At 41.6% G+C, this 20,334-nt stretch overlaps 1 protein-coding gene across 1 annotated transcript; it reads right to left on the bottom strand.

The window, feature by feature from the left end:
• Positions 1 to 2,341: 2,341 nt before the first annotated feature.
• sv2 (synaptic vesicle glycoprotein 2) lies at positions 2,342 to 19,706 on the bottom strand. The gene is made up of 13 exons (XM_064930526.1): positions 19,010 to 19,706; positions 18,682 to 18,780; positions 16,795 to 16,956; positions 16,399 to 16,561; positions 15,950 to 16,071; positions 15,453 to 15,616; positions 15,137 to 15,217; positions 6,975 to 7,067; positions 6,547 to 6,635; positions 6,242 to 6,369; positions 5,879 to 5,974; positions 5,399 to 5,558; positions 2,342 to 2,664 (listed from the first exon to the last, which is right to left on the bottom strand). Exons 1-13 carry the CDS (start codon positions 19,122 to 19,124, stop codon positions 2,481 to 2,483), a joined length of 1,656 nt encoding a protein of 551 aa, XP_064786598.1. The 5' UTR covers positions 19,125 to 19,706; the 3' UTR covers positions 2,342 to 2,480.
• Between the last annotated feature and the right edge of the window lie 628 nt (positions 19,707 to 20,334).

Genomic DNA, 20,334 nt, shown 5'->3' with positions numbered 1-20,334 from the left:
CACTTCATCCAACGGCTGTTATGGTGACTGGTACCAGACTGTCTCTTCTCCTCCCATAGGATCCCTGATGGCTAACAATAACATATCCTGACATAATGGAAACGTTATACCCTCTCTCCCTCAGTGAAATTAATCAGTATATTTCATGATTCCAACAGTTAAGAAATCAGAACCCATCACTAACATTGAGTATATGCAATTCAAATGACATGATCAATGTTTACTGAGCATGAAATGCCTACAGTTACTTTAACACTGATGATAGAGCTAAATGTGCACAATTGTTTTACATGGAATAATCTGACATTTGTAGTTCTGACTGTGCTCTTGAAGAGCAATCCCTTAAACGGTAAGTAGTTGTCAACGGTTTAAGCAGAGCTGGGGGTCCTCCTTGCCCCCCAGCAACACAATCAAACGCTCTGCACCATATCTGGGTTTCGATGCAACATGGACTATAAGCAGTGGCAACCCATCTTTACAGATGGTGATAAATCTTTGGATCCAATTAGGTAAACTCAAAGCAATTACCTATACATTGGACCAAAAATATTGGGACAAATTCACCTATGGTGTATTATAGTCAAAAGTTTAGTATTTGGTCCCATATTCCCAGCACACAATCATTACATCACGTTTGTCACTCTAAACCTGTTGGATACATTTGCTGTTTGTTTTGTTTGTGTTTCAGATTATTTTGTGCCCAATAGAAATTAATGTCATTTTGGAGTCACTTTTATTGTAAATAAGGACATAATATATTTCTACATTCATGTGGATGCTACCATGATACCATGATACCTGTGCCAATCAAATTTGAACAACATTGTTTGTTATCAAAACAATAATAAGCGTCCTGGGATTAGTTTAAAACGACCCGCGACATGGTTTGTGAAATTACTCAGGGAAAGAAATATAAACGCAACATGTAAAGTGTTGGTCCCATGTTTCGTGAGCTGAAAAAAAAGATTGCAAAAATGTTCCATATGCACAAAAAGCTTATTTCTCAAAAATGTTGTGCACAAATTTGTTTACACCACGTGTATGGGGTCATGTGGGCGAGCGGTTTGCTGATGTCAATGTTGTGAACAGAGTGCCCCATGGTATCGGTAGACATAAGCTACGGACAACGAGCACAATTGCATTTTATCGATGGCAAAGTGAATGCACAGATACTGTGAGGAGATTGAGGCCCATTGTCGTGCCATTTATCCACCGCCATCACCTCATGTTGCATGATAACGCATGGCCCCATGTCACAAGGATCTGTACACAATTCCTGGAAGCTGAAAATGTCAGTTCTTCCATGGCCTGCATACTCACCAGACATGTCACCCCATTGAGCACGTTTGGGATGCTCTGGATCAACGTGTACGACAGCGTGTTCCAGTTCCCGCCAATATCCAGCAACTTCACACAGCCATTGAAGAGGAGTGGGACAACATTCCACAGGCCACAATCATCAGCCTGATAAACTCTATGCAAAGGAGATGTTGTGCTGCATAAGGCAAATGGTGGTCACACCAGATACTGACTGGTTTTCTGTTCCACGCTCCTACTTTTTTAAAAAGGTATCTGTGACCAATCGATGTATATCTGTATTCCCAGTCATGTGAAATCCATAGATTAGATGAGGGATTTTTCAATGGACTGATTTCCTTTTATGAACTGTAACTCAGTAAAATCTTTGAAATAGGTGTGTGATGGCTGGGATGGGCTGGCAGATTACAGCTACTACACGTGATATGGCATGTGTTAAGTGGACATTATTGGACCAGCGCATACAAGAGACTAGTTGCATTTATTCATTTTTCTACAGAATTTATAAACAAAACTGACTTGATACACATTTTATAAAAGGCGCCAGTGCCTTAGATCGGTAGGACTGAAAATGTGATAGAAAAATGATAATCTATAAATGTTGGTATCATGATGTTTTGGTACCGGTATACCATGCAATACTAATTCACATTAATGTAGAAGTGTTTAGAAACACATTCTATTCTTATTCACAATAAAAGTTCATCCAAAATGACAATACATTATTTACCATTGATTATTTTGTGACCAATAGAAATGAAACCACCAAAACAGCAAATGCATCCAACAACTTTGTAGATTCAGAAGCTTGATGTAATTATTGCATGCTAGGAATATGTGATCAAATACTCAACTTTTGACTACTTTTAATACACAACAAAAAAAGTGTCACTGTCCCCATACTTTTGTAGATCACTGTATTAGCTCTGGTCAATGACTTGTTAATCATTGAGAAACCATTAAGGTACACACACGGTTTCTCAAAGTGCACTTGTGCAATCCAGCATTTCACAACATCCGTTTAAAAATCTTTTCTACGTCAATCTTTGGTCATGATAGGAAAAAGGCATCTCTAGGTAGACTAGATTCAGGGAATAACCCTTGGCGAGGACTATGAGCAGGGGGAAAAAAGTGTGTCTTCTGGACTTCATTTCACAGAGGCCTCAGGTGAGCTCTGCCTGTTTAGTGCGTGGAAGGCGCAAGGCAGTGATCCCCCCTGTCAGCAGCAAAGCAGACACAAGTAGAACTGGTATCGCACAGTTGGTGTCCACCAGCTGGCCAAAGACTATGTTACCCATGATGGCTGCCACTCTGCCTATTCCTGTGAAGAAGCCCAGAGCGGAGGACCTAAAATAAATCAAGATTGACAGTGAGCACAGTGGGAGAGACAAGACAATCAGCCTGGCAAAGAGCCTTTGCTGGGAAATTGTTTAAAAGAAGGCTGTATGGGAGCTTGGTCCCATTACATATCATAGGAGTTGGCAAGATAGCAGAAACAGATCTTGGACCTGTCGTGACAATAGAAGACCAATAGAACCCGTTCTAAAGTGGACCTGGGGCTTCCCACCAGGACCCAATATGCATAAATACAATTTTATTTATTTATATAGAGACCCGTTCTGAACGGACTCCAGGACAACTAGACCCGTTGTGTACAGTCGAGGCCAAAAGTTAAGAATGACACAAATATTAGTTTTCACAAAGTCTGCTACCTCAGTCTTTAGATATTTTTGTCAGATGTTACTATGGAGTACTGAAGTATAATTTCAAGCATTTCATAAGTATCAAAGGCTTTTATTGACAATTACGTGACGTTGACGCTAAGAGTCAATATTTGCAGTGTTGACCCTTCTCTTTCAAGACCTCTGCAATCCGCCCTGGCATGCTGTCAATTAACTTCTGGGCCACATCCTGACTGATGGCAGCCCATTCTTGCAAAATCAATGCTTGGAGTTTGTCAGAATTTGTGGGTTTTTGTTTGTCCACCCACCTCTTGAGGATTGACCACACATTCTCAATGGGATTAGGGTCTGGGGAGTTTCCTGGCCATGGACCCAAAATATCAATATTTTGTTCCCCGAGCCACTTTGTTATCCCTTATGGCAAGGTGCTCCATCATGCTGGCAAAGGCATTGTTTGTCACCAAACTGTTCCTAGATGGTTGGGAGAAGTTGCACTCGGAGGATGTGTTGGTACCATTCTTTATTCATGGCTGTGTTCTTAGGCAAAGTTGTGAGTGAGCCCACTCCCTTGGCTGAGAAGCAACCCCACACATGAACGATCTCAGGATGCTTTACTGTTGGCATGACACAGGACTGATGCTAGGGCTCACCATGTGTTCTCCGGACAAGCTTTTTCCAAATGCCCAAAACAATCAGAAAGGGGATTCATCAGAGAAAATGACTTTACCCCAGGCCTCAGCAGTCCAATCCCTGTACCTTTTGCAGAATATCAGTCTGTCCCTGATGTTTTTCCTGGAGAGAAGTGGCTTATTTGCTGCCCTTCTTGACATCAGGCCACCAAAAGTCTTCACCTCACTGTGCGTGCAGATGCACTCACACCTGCCTGCTGCCATTCCTGAGCAAGCTCTGTACTGGTGGTGCCCCGATCCCGCAGCTGAATCAACATCCTGCCGTTTGATGGACTTTCTTGGGTGCCCTGAAGCCTTCACAACAATTGAACCGCTCTCCTTGAAGTTCTTGATGATCCGATAAATGGTTGATTTAAGTGCAATCTTACTGGCAGCAATATCCTTGCATGTGAAGCCCTTTTTGTGCAAAGCAATGATGACTGCATGTGTTTCCTTGCAGGTAACCGTGGATGACAGAGGAAGAACAATGATTCCAAGCACCACCCTCCTTTTGAAGCTTCCAGTCTGTTATTCGAACTCAATCAGCATGACGAGTGATCTCCAGCCTTGTCCTCGTCAACACTCACACCTGTGTTAACGAGAGAATCACTGACATGATGTCAGCTGGTCCTTTTGTGGCAGGGCTGAAATGCAGTGGAAATTATTTTTTGGGATTCAGTTCATTTGCCTGGCAAAGAGGGACTTTGCAATTAATTGCAATTCATCTGATCACTCTTCATAACATTCTGGAGTATATGCAAATTACCATCATACAAACTGAGGTAGCAGACTTTGTGATAATTAATATTTGTGACATTCTCAAAATGTTTGGCCATGACTGTATATATCTAGTCGGATCCAAAGCCTGTCTGATCCGAGTGAGGGAAGCAGCAGAAAAGTAAGTCGGCTTGGTTGGTTGCTGTCTCTTTCTCCCTACTCCCCGCGTCACTTGCTCACAGTACAGCTCCTCCCCCTCCTGCTGGAGCGACACCCCTCTCGTTTTCAGCTAAAAAGGAGCTGTACTGTGAGCAAGTGACACGGGGAGTAGGGAGAAAGAGACAGCAACCAACCAAGCCGACTTAGTAAACTAATAGCTGACATAGGTAGGTTATTTATCATCAAATATGATTACGTAGTATCTGTCTTGGACTGCATCATACCGGGAGAAGCTAGCTAACGTTAGCTAGCAGGCTATCTGAGGCTGCAGCGCATGCACTTCCTCATCCTAGTTACAAATGACAACAACGCCATTCCGAATATTAAGTAGCAGCCTGCCTACCTGTTGGCTCTTGGTTGCTGTAGCCTATCCTTCTCCTTTAACTTTTGATTCCATCTTCCATTGGTTAGATATCGCCTAACTTTTTCCACACACGGAGTGAGGCTCTGTGACTTTAGCCTAATGCTGCTTTGATGACCTATGATTGGTCAACAACAAGCTATACGCACAATGCTGCACTCTCGTGAAAAGCTACAGAAGCAGCATGAATTACAGAATGACTCACTCCTACTGCAGCAGTCACGTTTATGATCTGTACGGGCCCTTCCGGACAAGTCCGTTAAAATTACACATGCCCAAGACCCGTGACATTATTTAGAATTCTGGATCCGGACCCGCTCGGGTCTCGTGTATTCGGGTACAGGTGGATCCGTGAAGCGTTCTAGTACATAGGAGTTGGGAAGGCAACACAAACAGATCTAGGACCAGGCTATTATAATGGTGTATGCAGTTACCGTAGCTGGGTGGGGTAGAGCTCAGTGCCCAACACGTCCAAGGAATTCCAGGCCACCACAGACACTCCACTAAAAACACAGGAGATGAGCAGACTCTGTGCTTTCGTCTTCACCTCGTAGATGAGGAACACACTCACACTGGACAACAATAGGCTGCAACCTGGGGCAGAGAGCACAGTACATACTTCAAAAAAAAACAGACGGACACACACAAGGAATAGAATCCATGCCAAGATGGCTTTGGTTGGAATGTGATTCTAGGCTAGCAACTTTGACTTGATTCCTGCATAGACCACAAACATGGGTTAACTGTGAGAGGCTTTGGATCAAAGCGTCTGCAAATGGCCATTTTATGACACCATTTCCAATGCTGCAAAATTATTCTGATTGAGCCACAATGTCACTGAAACTTCTAATAACTAAATGCATTTTTTGATCATGCCCTACTGTCTTTTAAGAAGAGAGGGGAAAACAACTCACAAAGCAGGGCCTTTCCTCCAATGACGTCCATTAGGAGAACGGTGAAGATGTTCCCTGGTAGGTTTGAGGCTGCAGTGACGAAGCCCTCCATGTACACTGTGAGAGGAAGCAGTCCAACACACAAACTTACTTTTCAAAAAAAAAATTGTGCCAGTAAAGTGCCATGAAATATACTTTTTAAAAACTTGAATAACAAACGTTGCACAATGTTATAGATAGCACAATATTTCATCATTAAAGAGAAACTGGTGCCCACAGATTTATATAACATACATAGCTGCTGTTTACACAACCTTTTTCTGTAAGTCTGACAGGAGTGAGCATTTTATTGAGAAATGCATTACTCTCGTGTTTTGTACACACCTGCCGTTTTGACTGGGTAGCAGCTTTGGTTGTCATGGCTTTGTAAGCGAGACACATTGGCACAGGGTGAGCCTCCATCCTCTGCTCTCTTGAAAAGCTCTGGGAACCACATCCACAACCCATAGTATCTATACACACACACACACACACACACACAAAGGGGTTAGGACATAGGATAACTACCCCCAGAAATATGAGCTGTCAATGTTTGTATATTTGTGTCAAAAATGTAATCCGTACATACAGTATGGACAACAAGGACAGCTGAAGACAGACAGATTGTATTAAGGAGAGCTGAGACCCACCCAAATGAGATGCAGTAGAATATGATGACCAGACATACACTTCTAGAGGCCAACTCTCCAACAAACAGCTGTCTTATTGGTGCCACGCACTGCAACACAAGCAGCATTGATTTAAGTGAAAATAAACATGTCCTACATACAATGTGTTATTGGAATATTCACATACTGGGTTTGTATTTGACTTTGGGCTGAACCTCATGTGATAAAGAAAAACCTGAATGTAAAAGCCAACAGCATACATGTATATAGGGGATCTGAGATGCAGCATAAAGTACAGTACAACATTTCCTTCAGCACATCTGTTAGTTATGAAGCTGTGATATCCCATCGGAGGGTGCTCCAGTCTTGAAGGGGAAAAAAACATTATGAGAGTGTATTTGTGTATGTGCCGGTCTCCTATGTCTGTGTACATGTATGCATGGTGTTACCTGTTTGAGGAGGTTGACAAAGCGCCGAGTGTGTGTTCCACCTCTCCTAGTCTCCCTCTCTTTCTTCTCAGAAGGGATATGCAGCCCACAAATCTGTAAACGATACAGAACACACCATATTTAACATATCAATTGAAAAGTAGTAGCATCATCAACATATCTAATTCTACTAACGGAGAAAGACTATGATTAGTAGAAAAATGTTTACTGCTGGGCTGGAGCAAAAGCCTGCAACCACACTGAAACGTTAAGGGTAAGGGCCGTATTCAATCTGTATCACGGAAGTTCAGCGTTACAGCGCGATTTAAATTTAATGGCAATGTTCCCGGGTTAGCGGAGACTGCATTCATCGTAAACACTGCATATATTGGCTCAATCGGAAATGACCTTTCACATTTCTATCTCGCTATCTGTAACACTTCAGAGATACAGATTGAATAGAGACCCGAGGTTGATCACCTCTGGTATATGAGCTAATACAGTATATGCAGTTAATCGAGGCCAAAACAAAGGGTTTTGAAAATACGATATCAACAGAATTGGGCAGCTTTTAGTACAGGGATATGGGGAGCTAAAACATACTGTATGTCTGTCTAACTTGCAAGTGTGTTTTGCCATTACTGTGAAGAGGGGCCGATCAGAAAGGTCATGAGTGCCAATCTCCCTCTACTTTTACATACCGTGCTCCATGTGATGGGCTGTATTTATTTACAGAAAGATTGAGACGTGTTCAGGAAAAATGGATTGGTTTAGAGAAATGTACTGCTTGACTGGAGAAGAAACCACTATACACTTACAGTAACACAGTATGTGCAGTTCATCAAGCCCAAAACATTAAGAAGTGATCTTTCTAACTTGGAGTGTCATTGGGGCCATTACTGAAAAGAGGGAGCACAAGTAAAGGCCACATTTAAAAAATATTTTTATTTTATTTTAAAAAGGGGACAAAAATGGCCCATGAACCACATTTGACACCCTTGGTCCCTCCAAGACATGTACTGTATATTGAGCAGGGTTCACAATATGAATCATACCTAATCCTAAACTGATATGTGATATAAAAATCATGTATTTGAACCCAGATCTGGCTGTACATCCATTCCGTGATAAGAGTGTGCACGGGCCTGAAAGCTTATGTCATAGGAATGAAATAGTGTCACGTGATCGATGGCTTTGTACATTCATATGGCCATTGTTTTTTAAAGACCAGCATCAATGTTAAATTAATTAAGTACTTAAAATGAAGTTGTTAAAATGTTATACTTAAAAAAATATATATTTGAATTGTCACATATTTAGATTGCAAAATATTGTATTCAGTTATATTCACGTAATGGGAAGTTCAGGATTTTAGAACTTGATGTTTTATGGTTCCTCATCCTGATAGTAGTCAAAGAACATGTGACAGGAGACACTGTAATCCATGGTTCGGTTTTCAATGGTTTCTTTAAACAGCCAAAAATATACACGTTAAATAACACTATTTGACGCGTCAAATAACAATATGTAAACTATATGCAAATGTTGGCCAATCACTATATGAAAAACTTCTCATTCATCATCACCAACAAACGACTAAGTCATGTCGAACCTTGAAAACATGAGATCGCTTTTTAAGTTTTGCCAGCCAAGTGCAACCACCTTTACAACCATCCCAGGAGGATCGGGTAGGATAAGTAATACCTGGCAAAAGTCAACATTCACCGGCACAACTACCTAGTAACGTTAGCTAGCTAATGATTGCAACAGCTACCGTGGGATGCGCGAGTATGTCAGATTTCAATCGTTCAGGAGACGGAATAATGCTGGAGTCCAAAGGCAGCAACCCGGGAGAAGCAGGTTGATAACTATGAGGGTTTGCCTGTTCGCTGACCCTAACATCCGGCAGCTGAACAGGATAGGTACATTTTCCCTATATCCATGTAGTACATGAGGACACAGTGCGACGCACTGTGCTTGCTTTGTAAGTAAGTTTCACACCTAGCTATCTTGTGATTCAACATACTTATTGTAGATTATTTTATTGATTTTAAAGATAATGGACTATTTCCCTGTTTTATATTAGGATACTTTTTTATTAGATTTAAATAATGTTTCCATATCTCAGTATCTTTAGAGTATACTGTGAGGCAGATCAAAGTGCCCTATGGCCAGGAGGAGAGCAGCTTCTTGAAGGTTTTGGTGGAAACACCCCCCCCCCCCAGATGAATCCAAATGTAGAAGCTTTTAAGACAGACAGAAGGAGGCTCGTTCCCCTACAAAAAAAGGATTGTTGTCAAGACAATGGAGGACAGAGATGGTGCGGTTGTTTTGGTGGCTCAACAATTTGTCCAAGGGAGCATGCAGGTGGCCTTGGAGCAGTAAGTAAACTGTCATAAATCTGTGAAGCACTTGTCATTACCTCCTCTAACATAAGTATTTTTAACCAGTCCATCCCCCTAAATCAATACACATCACTATATTGTCCTTAACACTTATTTTAAATATACATACGGTCTCTAAACCATAACAGTTTCAAATATCATCCCAACTCTATTTTTATTTCATTTCACCTTTATTTAACCAGGTAGGCAAGTTGAGAACAAGTTCTCTCTTGAGCTGCCCAAAGCATTGGGGAACCACCCGGACAGCTTCCAAGCATTTTTTGTGGACTCCATAAAGCCTCCCACTGCCAGGGACCTGTTTAAAGTAACCTATTCCACACCTGGCGGTGTTTGGAGAACGACACCATCTGCCATTGGTTCAACTGGCTGGCTGAGGTGCAAGGTAAAATTAGTACATTGTTCAAGTTTATCGGTAACTGCATATTATTCCATTTTATGATTTAAATATGTATTTTAAATGTTTTACTGTGTACTCCTCAGATGAAGAATGTCCTTTAACAGTGGCGATGGTGTTGGGAGTTTGCTACTGGGGCAACGGTGGTGACACCCCTTGGGTTTGAGGACACCACGACCATCGAATTCCTCCACACAGCACGAGGGCATCTTGCTGGGCAGCAGAGGAAAACGTACCCAGAGGTAAAAACGTGTGCTATGACACTAAGGCTACCTCTTCATAGCACCTACAATGCCTTGAGGGAATTCATGACCTCCGGAATTGTGGATTTCCTACATTTCGGTGTTGCATAAAAACCTTTTTACGATACATAATTGTATCTAGTAGCACTAAATTACAGTAGCAATTGAGTGTTTGAAAATGTAACTGCACATCAATATTTAAGCATTTATCTGTATTGTTTGTACAGTGCATTCGGAACGTATTCAGACCCCTTGACTTTTTCCACATTTTATTTCGTTACAGCCTTATTCAAAAATGGATTCAACAATTTCCCCCCCTCAAACTACACACAATACCCCATATGACAAAGCAAAAACAGGTTGACATTTTTGCAAATGTGTATATATATATATATATATAAAAAAAGAGGAAATATTACATGACCCTTTTACTCAGTACTTTGTTGAAGCACCTTTGGCAGCGAGTTCACCATAGTCTTCTTGGGTATGATGCTACATTTTTATTTGTTTAATACATTTTAGAATAAGGCTCTAATATAACAAAATGTGGAAACGGTAAAGGAGTCTGAATACTTTCCAAATGCACTGTATTTCCATATTGGCTGCTATTGTTCACTTAATGATCATTCAAATTAAATTATACAATCCATATTGCTTGTCTTGGTCTTAAAAGTTTTTTTTTTTTTTACTGACACTTCACTAATAACCAATAGCCGTTGCTGATATTGACTGAATACTGCAGCCAACTCAGATAATTTGATGTCCTACATTAAGAACAAATTAACTTCAGCCATTATCATTTAATTAGAACTACACGAAATAAGGCTTTCCATCCACTGCATTAAGTGACAGCTCCACTTCTGGGAACTGCACCTTCATAGTGACTTATCAAATTTCAACGACATTGATCTAAGAACTAAATCCATTAGTCCTAGGCTCTCCAACCCTGTTCCTGGAGAGCTACCCTCCAACCCTGTTCCTGGAGAGCTACCCTCCAACCCTGTTCCTGGAGAGCTACCCTCCAACCCTGTTCCTGGAGAGCTACCCTCCAACCCTGTTCCTGGAGAGCTACCCTCCAACCCTGTTCCTGGAGAGCTACCCTCCAACCCTGTTCCTGGAGAGCTACCCTCCAACCCTGTTCCTGGAGAGCTACCCTCCAACCCTGTTCCTGGAGAGCTACCCTCCTGTAGGTTTTCAATCCAACCTCAGTTGTAACTAACCTCATTAAGCAGGTAATTATTAAAATCAGGTGCACTAGATTAGGGTACGCATGAACCTACAAGACAGTAGCTCTCCAAGAACAAGGTTAGGAGCCCTGCACTAGTCCCATCTTCAACCACATAATTTGAGCTGTCACAATGTTATGTTACTACCTGTAATAAGTTCCTGTTCATCACAATTATATAAAATGTAAAGGGGGTGAACCACTATCTTCATAGTTATAAAAAAATAAAATAACTAAAGGGCATTCTCCACACATTTATTTTAACAATTTATAAAAGTCCCAATTGGGCATTACAAAAATATAAGTTCTGTTTTAACAATGTCCATTCAGAATGTTCTGTTGTCCTCCCACAGCAGGCACGCTCTGAAGGTTTCCAATCCAGTGCTTGCAGTAGGCCTCTTCTGGGTCGTGTTGTACTGAGTGGAAGACAAATATTGTGTCAGCAGATGGAATGCTGTGCTAAAGTGCCATAGAGCAAAATACAGTAACAATAGGCCATATATCTTAACAGTACCTGACTCTCCAAATATGACCAAACAGAATCGTACTGGAATGGGGAAGTACTTAACAAAGGTTAAGGTCACCTGGTCCTCATCCGTTTACAGTTGAAGATGTCTATCGTACCTTTCTAGAGACCAAATCGTACAGTGTGTGAAAGAGGGGGAATGTTAATATTATAAAATGTATAATAGTATTATAAAAATGAACCGATTCAAAGGAACGAGTGGCGCTGAAGATATAGCGTCCAATCCCTCATCCCAGTAGGGGAGTGTGTAGTAGGTCAGGTTGGAGTAGGAACGAGTGGCGCTGAAGATATAACTGCCATAACCCTCTGTAGATAGTCAACTCCCAGGCTGCCTCTGGAGCCTTCCAATGGAATTATTGTCCGCAACAGTTCCATCTGTGTGTTGCTGATGGTGAACTGGATTTGTGGCACAATCACCCATTCCGACCAATAAAGAGCTGCGGTGCCAGTGGTTGGAGGAGCAGAGGTGGTGGCTTGAGAGCTGATGGTGGTTGAATTTGGGGCGAACAAATCCCTTACTGCTGTCAGATTGCATTGCCAGGGAACCCGAGACGAACAACTGCAGAGGTGACTGCCGTTGGTCAGTCCTCAGCCTATGGCGGTTCCACTGACTGGCAAACACAGCAAGATCTGTTCACCCATGGGCAGGAACACAAAGTGCAGTGCCCACAGGTACACCTCATTGTTGATGTCGATGATCTGCTCCATCTCCAAGAAGGTGAACAGGTAATGGTAAACGTTGGAGACTACATGCCAGATGTCCCCCCACAGCCGTTCTATCCTCTGGTTGTGAGTGCACCTTCCTCCGAGGGCACTTCCCCTCTCACCATCCCTGAACTGCTCCATGAAGGCACAGATACGGTTGTTTTCACCATCCGGTGTTTATCTCACCCGGGATGGTACTCCGTAGCTGGTGATGGCTGCTTCGAATGACTCCATGACTGACACTCCTGTTGTTGTCAGAAGCCTTCAGAAACTCAACAAGTCTGCTGTAACCATCCACAGCACCATGGATAACAATCCTCCACCTAAAAAAATGACACGTTTGTTTAACAAAACCTCTCTCTCTTATAGGTGACACCATTCTGTTTTAATTGATATCAGCTATTTGATCCTCGCATCCAGCTAAGCGTCTGACAACAGTAAGTATGACCTGACAAGCTGAAAATGACTAAATACAAAACAAAAAGATACATCAATCAGGAATGTGATCAAATCTCGAGAGGATGAAGAGATCTCCCGCTTGTGTTACAATTGCTTTATTAAATTACAATAACTTACCTCATGCGCCACTTGACCACAGATTGCAACACATTGATAACATCTGCCATTTGTCTGATGGTCATATGACAATCTATGAGGAACTCAAGCTGCTCCTTGGTGATGTGCTACTGCCTTCCCTCCAAAAGCGCTTGATAGGACACTGAAATAAATAAAAAAATACAATAGATAATGAATTACAAAATACACTCCTAAAAACTTTAGGTTAAAAGACTATAAGATCACCATATAGAATTTAGGAACAGAATTATAGACCAACCAAATGTTTTTTTTCATTGATTGACTTGACACAGGAGACTTAACACAGTACATGTAAAATGATACAATCTCAGCCTTTGCCACTCATGTCGTACAACAAAAAAATGATACGAATATGGCAAGTTGTTACATTTGTAAGGTTCCCGTTGTTGGATGTCATTTGCCTCTTGTAGGAACTCCTCTGCAACAGCAATTATATTGCTGGCCATCTCTTCATCAATCAAATTACCTGAAAAATAGACCGCAGACCCGATGGGTCCAGTGACATTTTATCTGTATGTAGTTAACACCCCCTTAAGTGCTCTCTTGTCTAAACGGTGCCAACTCTGAGCCTCTGACATATGAAGACAACCGTGCATTGACAGGTAATGCAGTTTTAACTAAGGTACTAAGCTACAAACTAGCTAAAAAACATTTTTATTTATCTTCATTCAACATCACTAGCTAACGTTACCGTACAGCAGTAACTAGTTAACGTTTTATAGATTCCATAATTAATGTTAGATTATGAACAATTAACGTTAGCTAGCTATCTTGAGTGCAGTTAATATATCAATGGCAGACAGATCTAACGTTAGCTAGCTAACGCCGTTGGTAGTTCGGTAACGTTAGTGTTATATTATGTAGTTACTTTTTTTGCAGCCGTTACACCACTCACTCTCAACACCTACGTTAGATAGCTAGCTAACATGAAGTTAACGTTACCTGGCTATTGATGGTTGAAATCCACCTCTTCTGTCCGTGAGCAGCAGTCTGGTGCAATCAGAGATGGTAGATTTACAATCTTCGAGAAATTGGGCAGCCATTGTTAACTAGCTAGCTAATTTTACCTCGGAAGAACAGAAGTTGGGTGAACGTCTTTCATCAGTACCTGAGACTTGGGCGGACTCCAAACTACCTTTATGCAAATGTGATCATCAGTGACAAAATCTATGGCTCGTAGCATACGTATCGGTGAATCGTTGTGACATGAAATACGAGAGTGTAATCAATGTGTAATAACTACGTACAAAATTAATGAACGTGTTAAATGATTATGTGACCTGGAGTCATATTCAGGTCCTCAACGTCAAATAGTGTTCAACTCTACTGTATCTTATGCAGTTCCCTGAAGTTGTTCTACGAGGTCTGAAACCTACTGGGCCGCGGGATCATTTTGATTATCCCAGTTACAATGCGGATTAATTATCTTCCGATGATAGTGGTAATAGTAATGCAAGGTTACTTAGAATTCACACAGGGTATTCTTGCCAGGGCAATTAGTTTGTCTATTGTAGTTGTGACAGGGTTTGTGCAGCCTCTCCAACACCTCCTTATGGATGGGAAACCCCCATGTATCAGGGGTCCTTGAGGGAAATGTTTCATAACCTGTACTATTCATTTTCACATGTTGAACTCCACTTAATTTTTTTTGAGTAAAACATTTTAACAAAACCAATATCTTATATATTAAAAGTGTTATACCTGGAGTTATGCGATTGTATACATTGGAGTTCAAACCTTTTGCTTCATAAACCACCAATTGACGTGTCTTTTGAGTGGCAAACCTCCAATAAGGGTTGAGCTGTGACGCAAAGCGAGACATGGTTCCCTCTGACCAAAAGGTTCTTAAGGCCCCCAGAAAAAAAGTGCCGGTTCTGAGCAGTGAAAAAACATACGCAGACCAAATAATAAAACAATTTAACATTCAAAACATCTAACTCTTGTGACTAATTTTAAGGAATTTACTAATAATGAAATGATGAGTATCTATGGGCAAAAAAAAAATGTCAAATTGCGTGGACCCGCGACATCTGCCCCGACCCACAGTTTGGGAGCCGCTGCACTAAGATACACATACTAAAGTACATACCGAGAAGGTCTTGAGACTGCCTCTGTGGTTTATTGCAAACATCCTGCAGAAGACACGTAGCGCTTCTGTCTCACGGCCAGCCTTGCAAAGAAAGAGAAGTGTGTTTAATGAAGAAACAAACCAAAAACAAGATATTTTGTAAACTAACTTGTTGAACTTGGTTGGACTTGTATACAAGGCTAAGTGTCCTATTCTATTATTCAGAAACATTTATTGGAGCTATACTGTATGACTGGCCAACTGTTACACAAAAAGGCAGTCTTTAAAGACAGCATTTTGGATTTTAAAGATTAGTGGCCTGTAAGCACTGGTGTACCTCCATGAGGAACCGGGGGCTCTCAGGCATGGCCAGACTGAAGATGAGTGCCGATGTGAGGCTGGGGACAGAGCACAGCACCACAAACAGCCTCCAGCTCTGGAAGTCCAGCCCACCCAGAGAAAAGCGGACCCAGGTCCGGGGAATGACCAACCACGCCAGGCCTGTAGGGAAAACACACACCCAGACGCTTAACTAATGTTCATTAACATCATATATTGTGACTTTCCATAAATAATTTGCATTGTATCAAAAGTGTGCAGCTAGACTATTTGTTAATGCATTTCCATTAGGTACACGTCTCACGAATGATTGACACAAAAAGAAAAATCATATTACTGGACATGGGTCTATATTTTATGATTTTATCAAGCATGTGGACCTAAACATTGCCTATAGACACATGCAACAGTAATCATCTCTACCTCCCAAACATTTCACACGTGGACAAACATCATCTGACTGTAACAGAAGACTATGTATAGTAATGGTATCACCTGCTGCCAGAATATTCCCTGCCATCCAGAAGGTGGCCAGAGCACTTATCATTGCCCCCCTCTTCAGCCGGGGCTGAAACTCCGAAAAGTAGGAGAAGATGACCGGGATTGAACCTCCCACCCTGGAAAAGGCAAATTGAAATGACTTGTTAGAATCCACTACACAATTAGAGTGCCTACATAGTAGATTTCCATAGTGTTAACTGAGCAGAGTCTAGGTATTTCAATGACAACTGTCTGTTGGCAAGGGTGAGAGGGAAACATGAGTAGCCTATGCCCTGGAAAGACACTCTGGTGAAAGTTGATATTAATCATTTAAAATGAAGAGAGCAGATGCAACTGAGTGTTTGTAAAATGATTCACATTACATTTCCGTGTTGGTGTCTTTGTGTGCGTCTGTGTACCATCTTCATTAGGTCCAATCAGAGGGGTATGTAATGTGTGCTTACCCTACACCACTGATGAACCGTAGTAGAAGGAAGAGCCAGAAACTTGGGGCAAAGCTAGCCAGGGCTCCAAACACTCCATTCACTGTCAGGGACATCACCAAGACCTTCTGGCGCCCCCTCTGGTCAGCCAGGTAACCCCACATGTACCCACCTATCATCATTCCTATGGGGACAAAGGGCAAAAACAGAGCATAGAAAAGTCAGAGGCCTCATTTAGAAAAGGTTTTTATGCACAGAATTCTTAAACAATGTTGCTATTCATAAACCTTGAACTTGAACTAATACAGCAGCATCTGAAATCAAGTGAACTGATATTTAGGCCTACTTTAAAATGTGATGACTGAATTATTTAGTTGAAATTATATAAACTATTTACCCATATAAGCTATTCCTTACCGAGGAAAATGTTGGCCGTCAGTAACCCCATGTCTGAGGAACTGAGATGGAGGTCACAGCGGGCCGTGGGCAGCAGAAAGGAAACACACAGGATCTCCACCGCATCACTGGCATTGGCCCATCCACACACCACCAACAGGAGCCCATGGAACAAACCAAAACCTGAAGGTGGGGCGCAGAGACCAGACACTACAGGAATACTCTTAATTTTCTAATGAGAATAGTGTGATGTCTGGAAGTATGAGCCTGAGACTGAGGCATCAGCGGTGTATTCACTAGGAACCAAACAGAAGCAAACTTGCTGAAACTGGAAGGGACCTACCTGGGGTGTATTCACTATGAACCAAGCGGAACCAAACAGGGAAGGACCTACCTGAATTTCTCTAACAGAAACTCTAAATTAAGTTGAAAAACATTTCCATTGTGATGGTGTGCACTAATGGATACACCCCTGAACTTGATCAATTAGGTATGTTTGCTACGGTTTGCACTCTAAGCAATAAGGCCCAAGGGGGTGTGGTATAACCCCAGAGGTGCCTTATTGCTATTATAAACTGGTAACCAACGTAATTAGAGCAGGGGTGTGGTATATGGCCAATATACCACGGCTAAGGGCTGTTCTTAGACATGACGCAATGCGGAGTGCTAGGACAGAACACTTTCAGCCAATCAGCATTCAGAGCTCAAACCACCCAGTTTATAATGAGTAATATACCACAGCTAAGGGCTGTTTTTATGCACAACGCAAACCGATACAGCCCTTAGTCATGGGATATTGGCCATATAAAGTGCATTTGGAAAGTATTCAGACCCTTAAATTTTTACACATTGTTACATTACAGCCCTATTCTGAAATGGATTCAATTAATTGTTTTCCTCATCAATATACACACACTTACCCTTTTTTTTGCATATTTATTTAAAAAAAAAATAGATACCTTATTTACATAAGTATTCAAACCCTTTGCTACGAGGCTTGAAATTGAACTCCGGTGCATCCTGTTTCTGTTGGTCATCCTTGAGCTGTTTCTACAACTTGATTGGATTCCACCTGTGGTAACACAACTGTCTATATAAAAGGTCCCACAGTTGACAGCACATGTCAGAGCAAAAACTAACCCATAAGGTCGAAGGAATTGTCCGTAGAGCTCTGAGATAGGATTGTGTCAAGGCACAGATCTGAGGAATGGTACCAAAAAAATTCTGTTGTAGCATTAAAGGTCCCCAAGAACAGTGGCCTCCATCATTCTTAAATGGAATAAGTTTGGAACCACCAAGACTCTTCTTAGAGCTAGCCGCCTGGCCAAACTGAGCAATCAGGGGACAAGGGCCTTGGTCAGGGAAGTGACCAAGAACCCGATGGTCAATCTGACAGGCCCCAGAGTTCCTCTGTGGAGATGGGAGAATGTTCCAGAAGGACAACCATCTCTGCAGCACTCCACCAATCAGGCCTTTATAGTAAAGTGGAAAGATGGAAGCCATTCCTTGGTGAAGGCACATAACATCCCACTTGGGAGTTTGCCAAAAGGCACCTAAAGGACTATGAATACTTATGTAAATGTGATACATTTCAGTTTATGGGGTATTGTGTGTAGATTTGGGGGTGGGGTGCCTTATAGCTATTGTAATTAAACAGCAGAGAGCAGGTCTCGAACCCTCGACCTTCTAGCCCAAAGTCCAGCCCGCTATCGACTGTTCCGCAAAAGCAAGCTCATGGGGCAGTCGATATCCACGCTTATAAACCCAAGGTCGTTACACTATTATAAACTGGTTACTAACGTAATTAGAACAGTAACAATTAATAAAAAGCAGTCAGGGGCTCAAACCACCCAGTTTATAATAATGAATACACCTCGTGTTACACATCAAAATCCCAGTAGAGTCTACCTGCTTCCTCAACAGCTTCCTCGTATGTTCGTTTTCTTTGTGTACTTCTCTGAACATCATTTGCATTATCTCCAATACGCCTTTCAAAAATAACTTCACCTGAAATGTAAAAAAAACACAAAAAAAACATGATAAATGGCTTTGTAAATTGTATGATCATAAATTACTCAAAAACATTTAATGGAAAACATACGGGTACACCTACTACCTGTTGAATTTGACATCAGAATTACATTTTTACGCTAATAAAGAGTACACAGGTTGGACTAGTTTACGTGAGAGACTGCATGAAAGTTCCAAGACTACCAGGTGGAGTTTACGCATGTACCTTCGTCCGAATCGAGGCTGGCTAGCTCCAGGTGGCTAGTGAGAAGTGGCACTCGTGCAGCATCATCGCCGGACGCCTCTATATGGATATGTCGAGACATAGCCGGCTGTTTCATCAAGCTAAAAGCACGAGTACGACCTCTTTTTTTGTAGAGACTACATGTCAGTGGAGACTTTCTTGATGCATAGTAACTGTATTACCAGAGAACCACATATTTATCCAGTTATGGAGTGAACCAAAACATGATTCATTATATTGACCAGATACTCGAGTGGACCCCTCTAACAATGAAAATAAATGTCTTCAAAAAAAAGGAAGGCAGACGGAAGCGGCAAGATCAGGTGGGACCATTCTAGCCAATAAGAGGGCTAAACGTGAGTGAACATCACCCACAACTCCGATATGAGGTGTTTTTTCTCAAAGTTGCCGGAATGTCACATGTCCTACGTATATCAGTACACGCCTAACAAACCACGCATTACAAAACTTCGATTATATCAAATAAGCCACATGTAGCAAATAAACCATTCAACTTTTTGTTAACCAAATTCGACACTCTCATTGGCCTCCATACCAAAACTAATCGATTGGTGAGCGGAAAAACGCCACATGCCGGAGTAGACAGATTTTAGGCTAAGTTACCCCTCTTGCTTCGCCTCTTCCTCTCTGAGTGAACTGAACCTACTTCCTGTTTTAAGAAATGGATGAGCTGTTAGCCTTCTTCGGTGTGGTTTAACGGCGGTTGGCATCCAATATAATGTTGCATTACTGCCACCATCTGGAGTACAAATCTATTATACTTTGTGACACAACATAGGAAAAGGAAGATCACATGAATTCTGCCTGCCAACTAACCCTACACTCATAAAAAAAACGCCACCTTGCACAAATTTAACCCTATCGGATCCTACACACAATATGACCATAAACTTGGCACCTGAAACACCATAGTGGATTCAGCACAAAAGGTTATATGGGATAACTGATTACTAACATTACTTTGTTTCAGCATCAAAACTCAAAAGGACAGACAGACATTCTGTTTCACCACTCTAGCCACTGGGTCTGCGAGTGTCACGGACCTGGTTGGCCTTCTTCTATGTCAACTGGTGGGTCGAGGTTTTGAATGGGTTGTGGGTGTCTGAGTAAAAAAGAAAATAATAAATTACACTTTCTTTTTTTTACAATGAAAAAATGTTTCAGTCTGAACCTTAAGGACTTAAACCAGGTAGAAAGTGTGTAGAAATTATATTGCATTAACATTTTTGAATAATTTAATCTCAGATTTTTTTTTTCAATCACAGTATTTTTAATATAGCTATTAG

This window comes from Oncorhynchus masou, chromosome 22, assembly GCF_036934945.1.
Source record: "Oncorhynchus masou masou isolate Uvic2021 chromosome 22, UVic_Omas_1.1, whole genome shotgun sequence".
Classification (NCBI taxonomy): Eukaryota; Metazoa; Chordata; class Actinopteri; order Salmoniformes; family Salmonidae; genus Oncorhynchus; species Oncorhynchus masou.
This window is presented reverse-complemented; position numbering and strand designations above follow the sequence as displayed.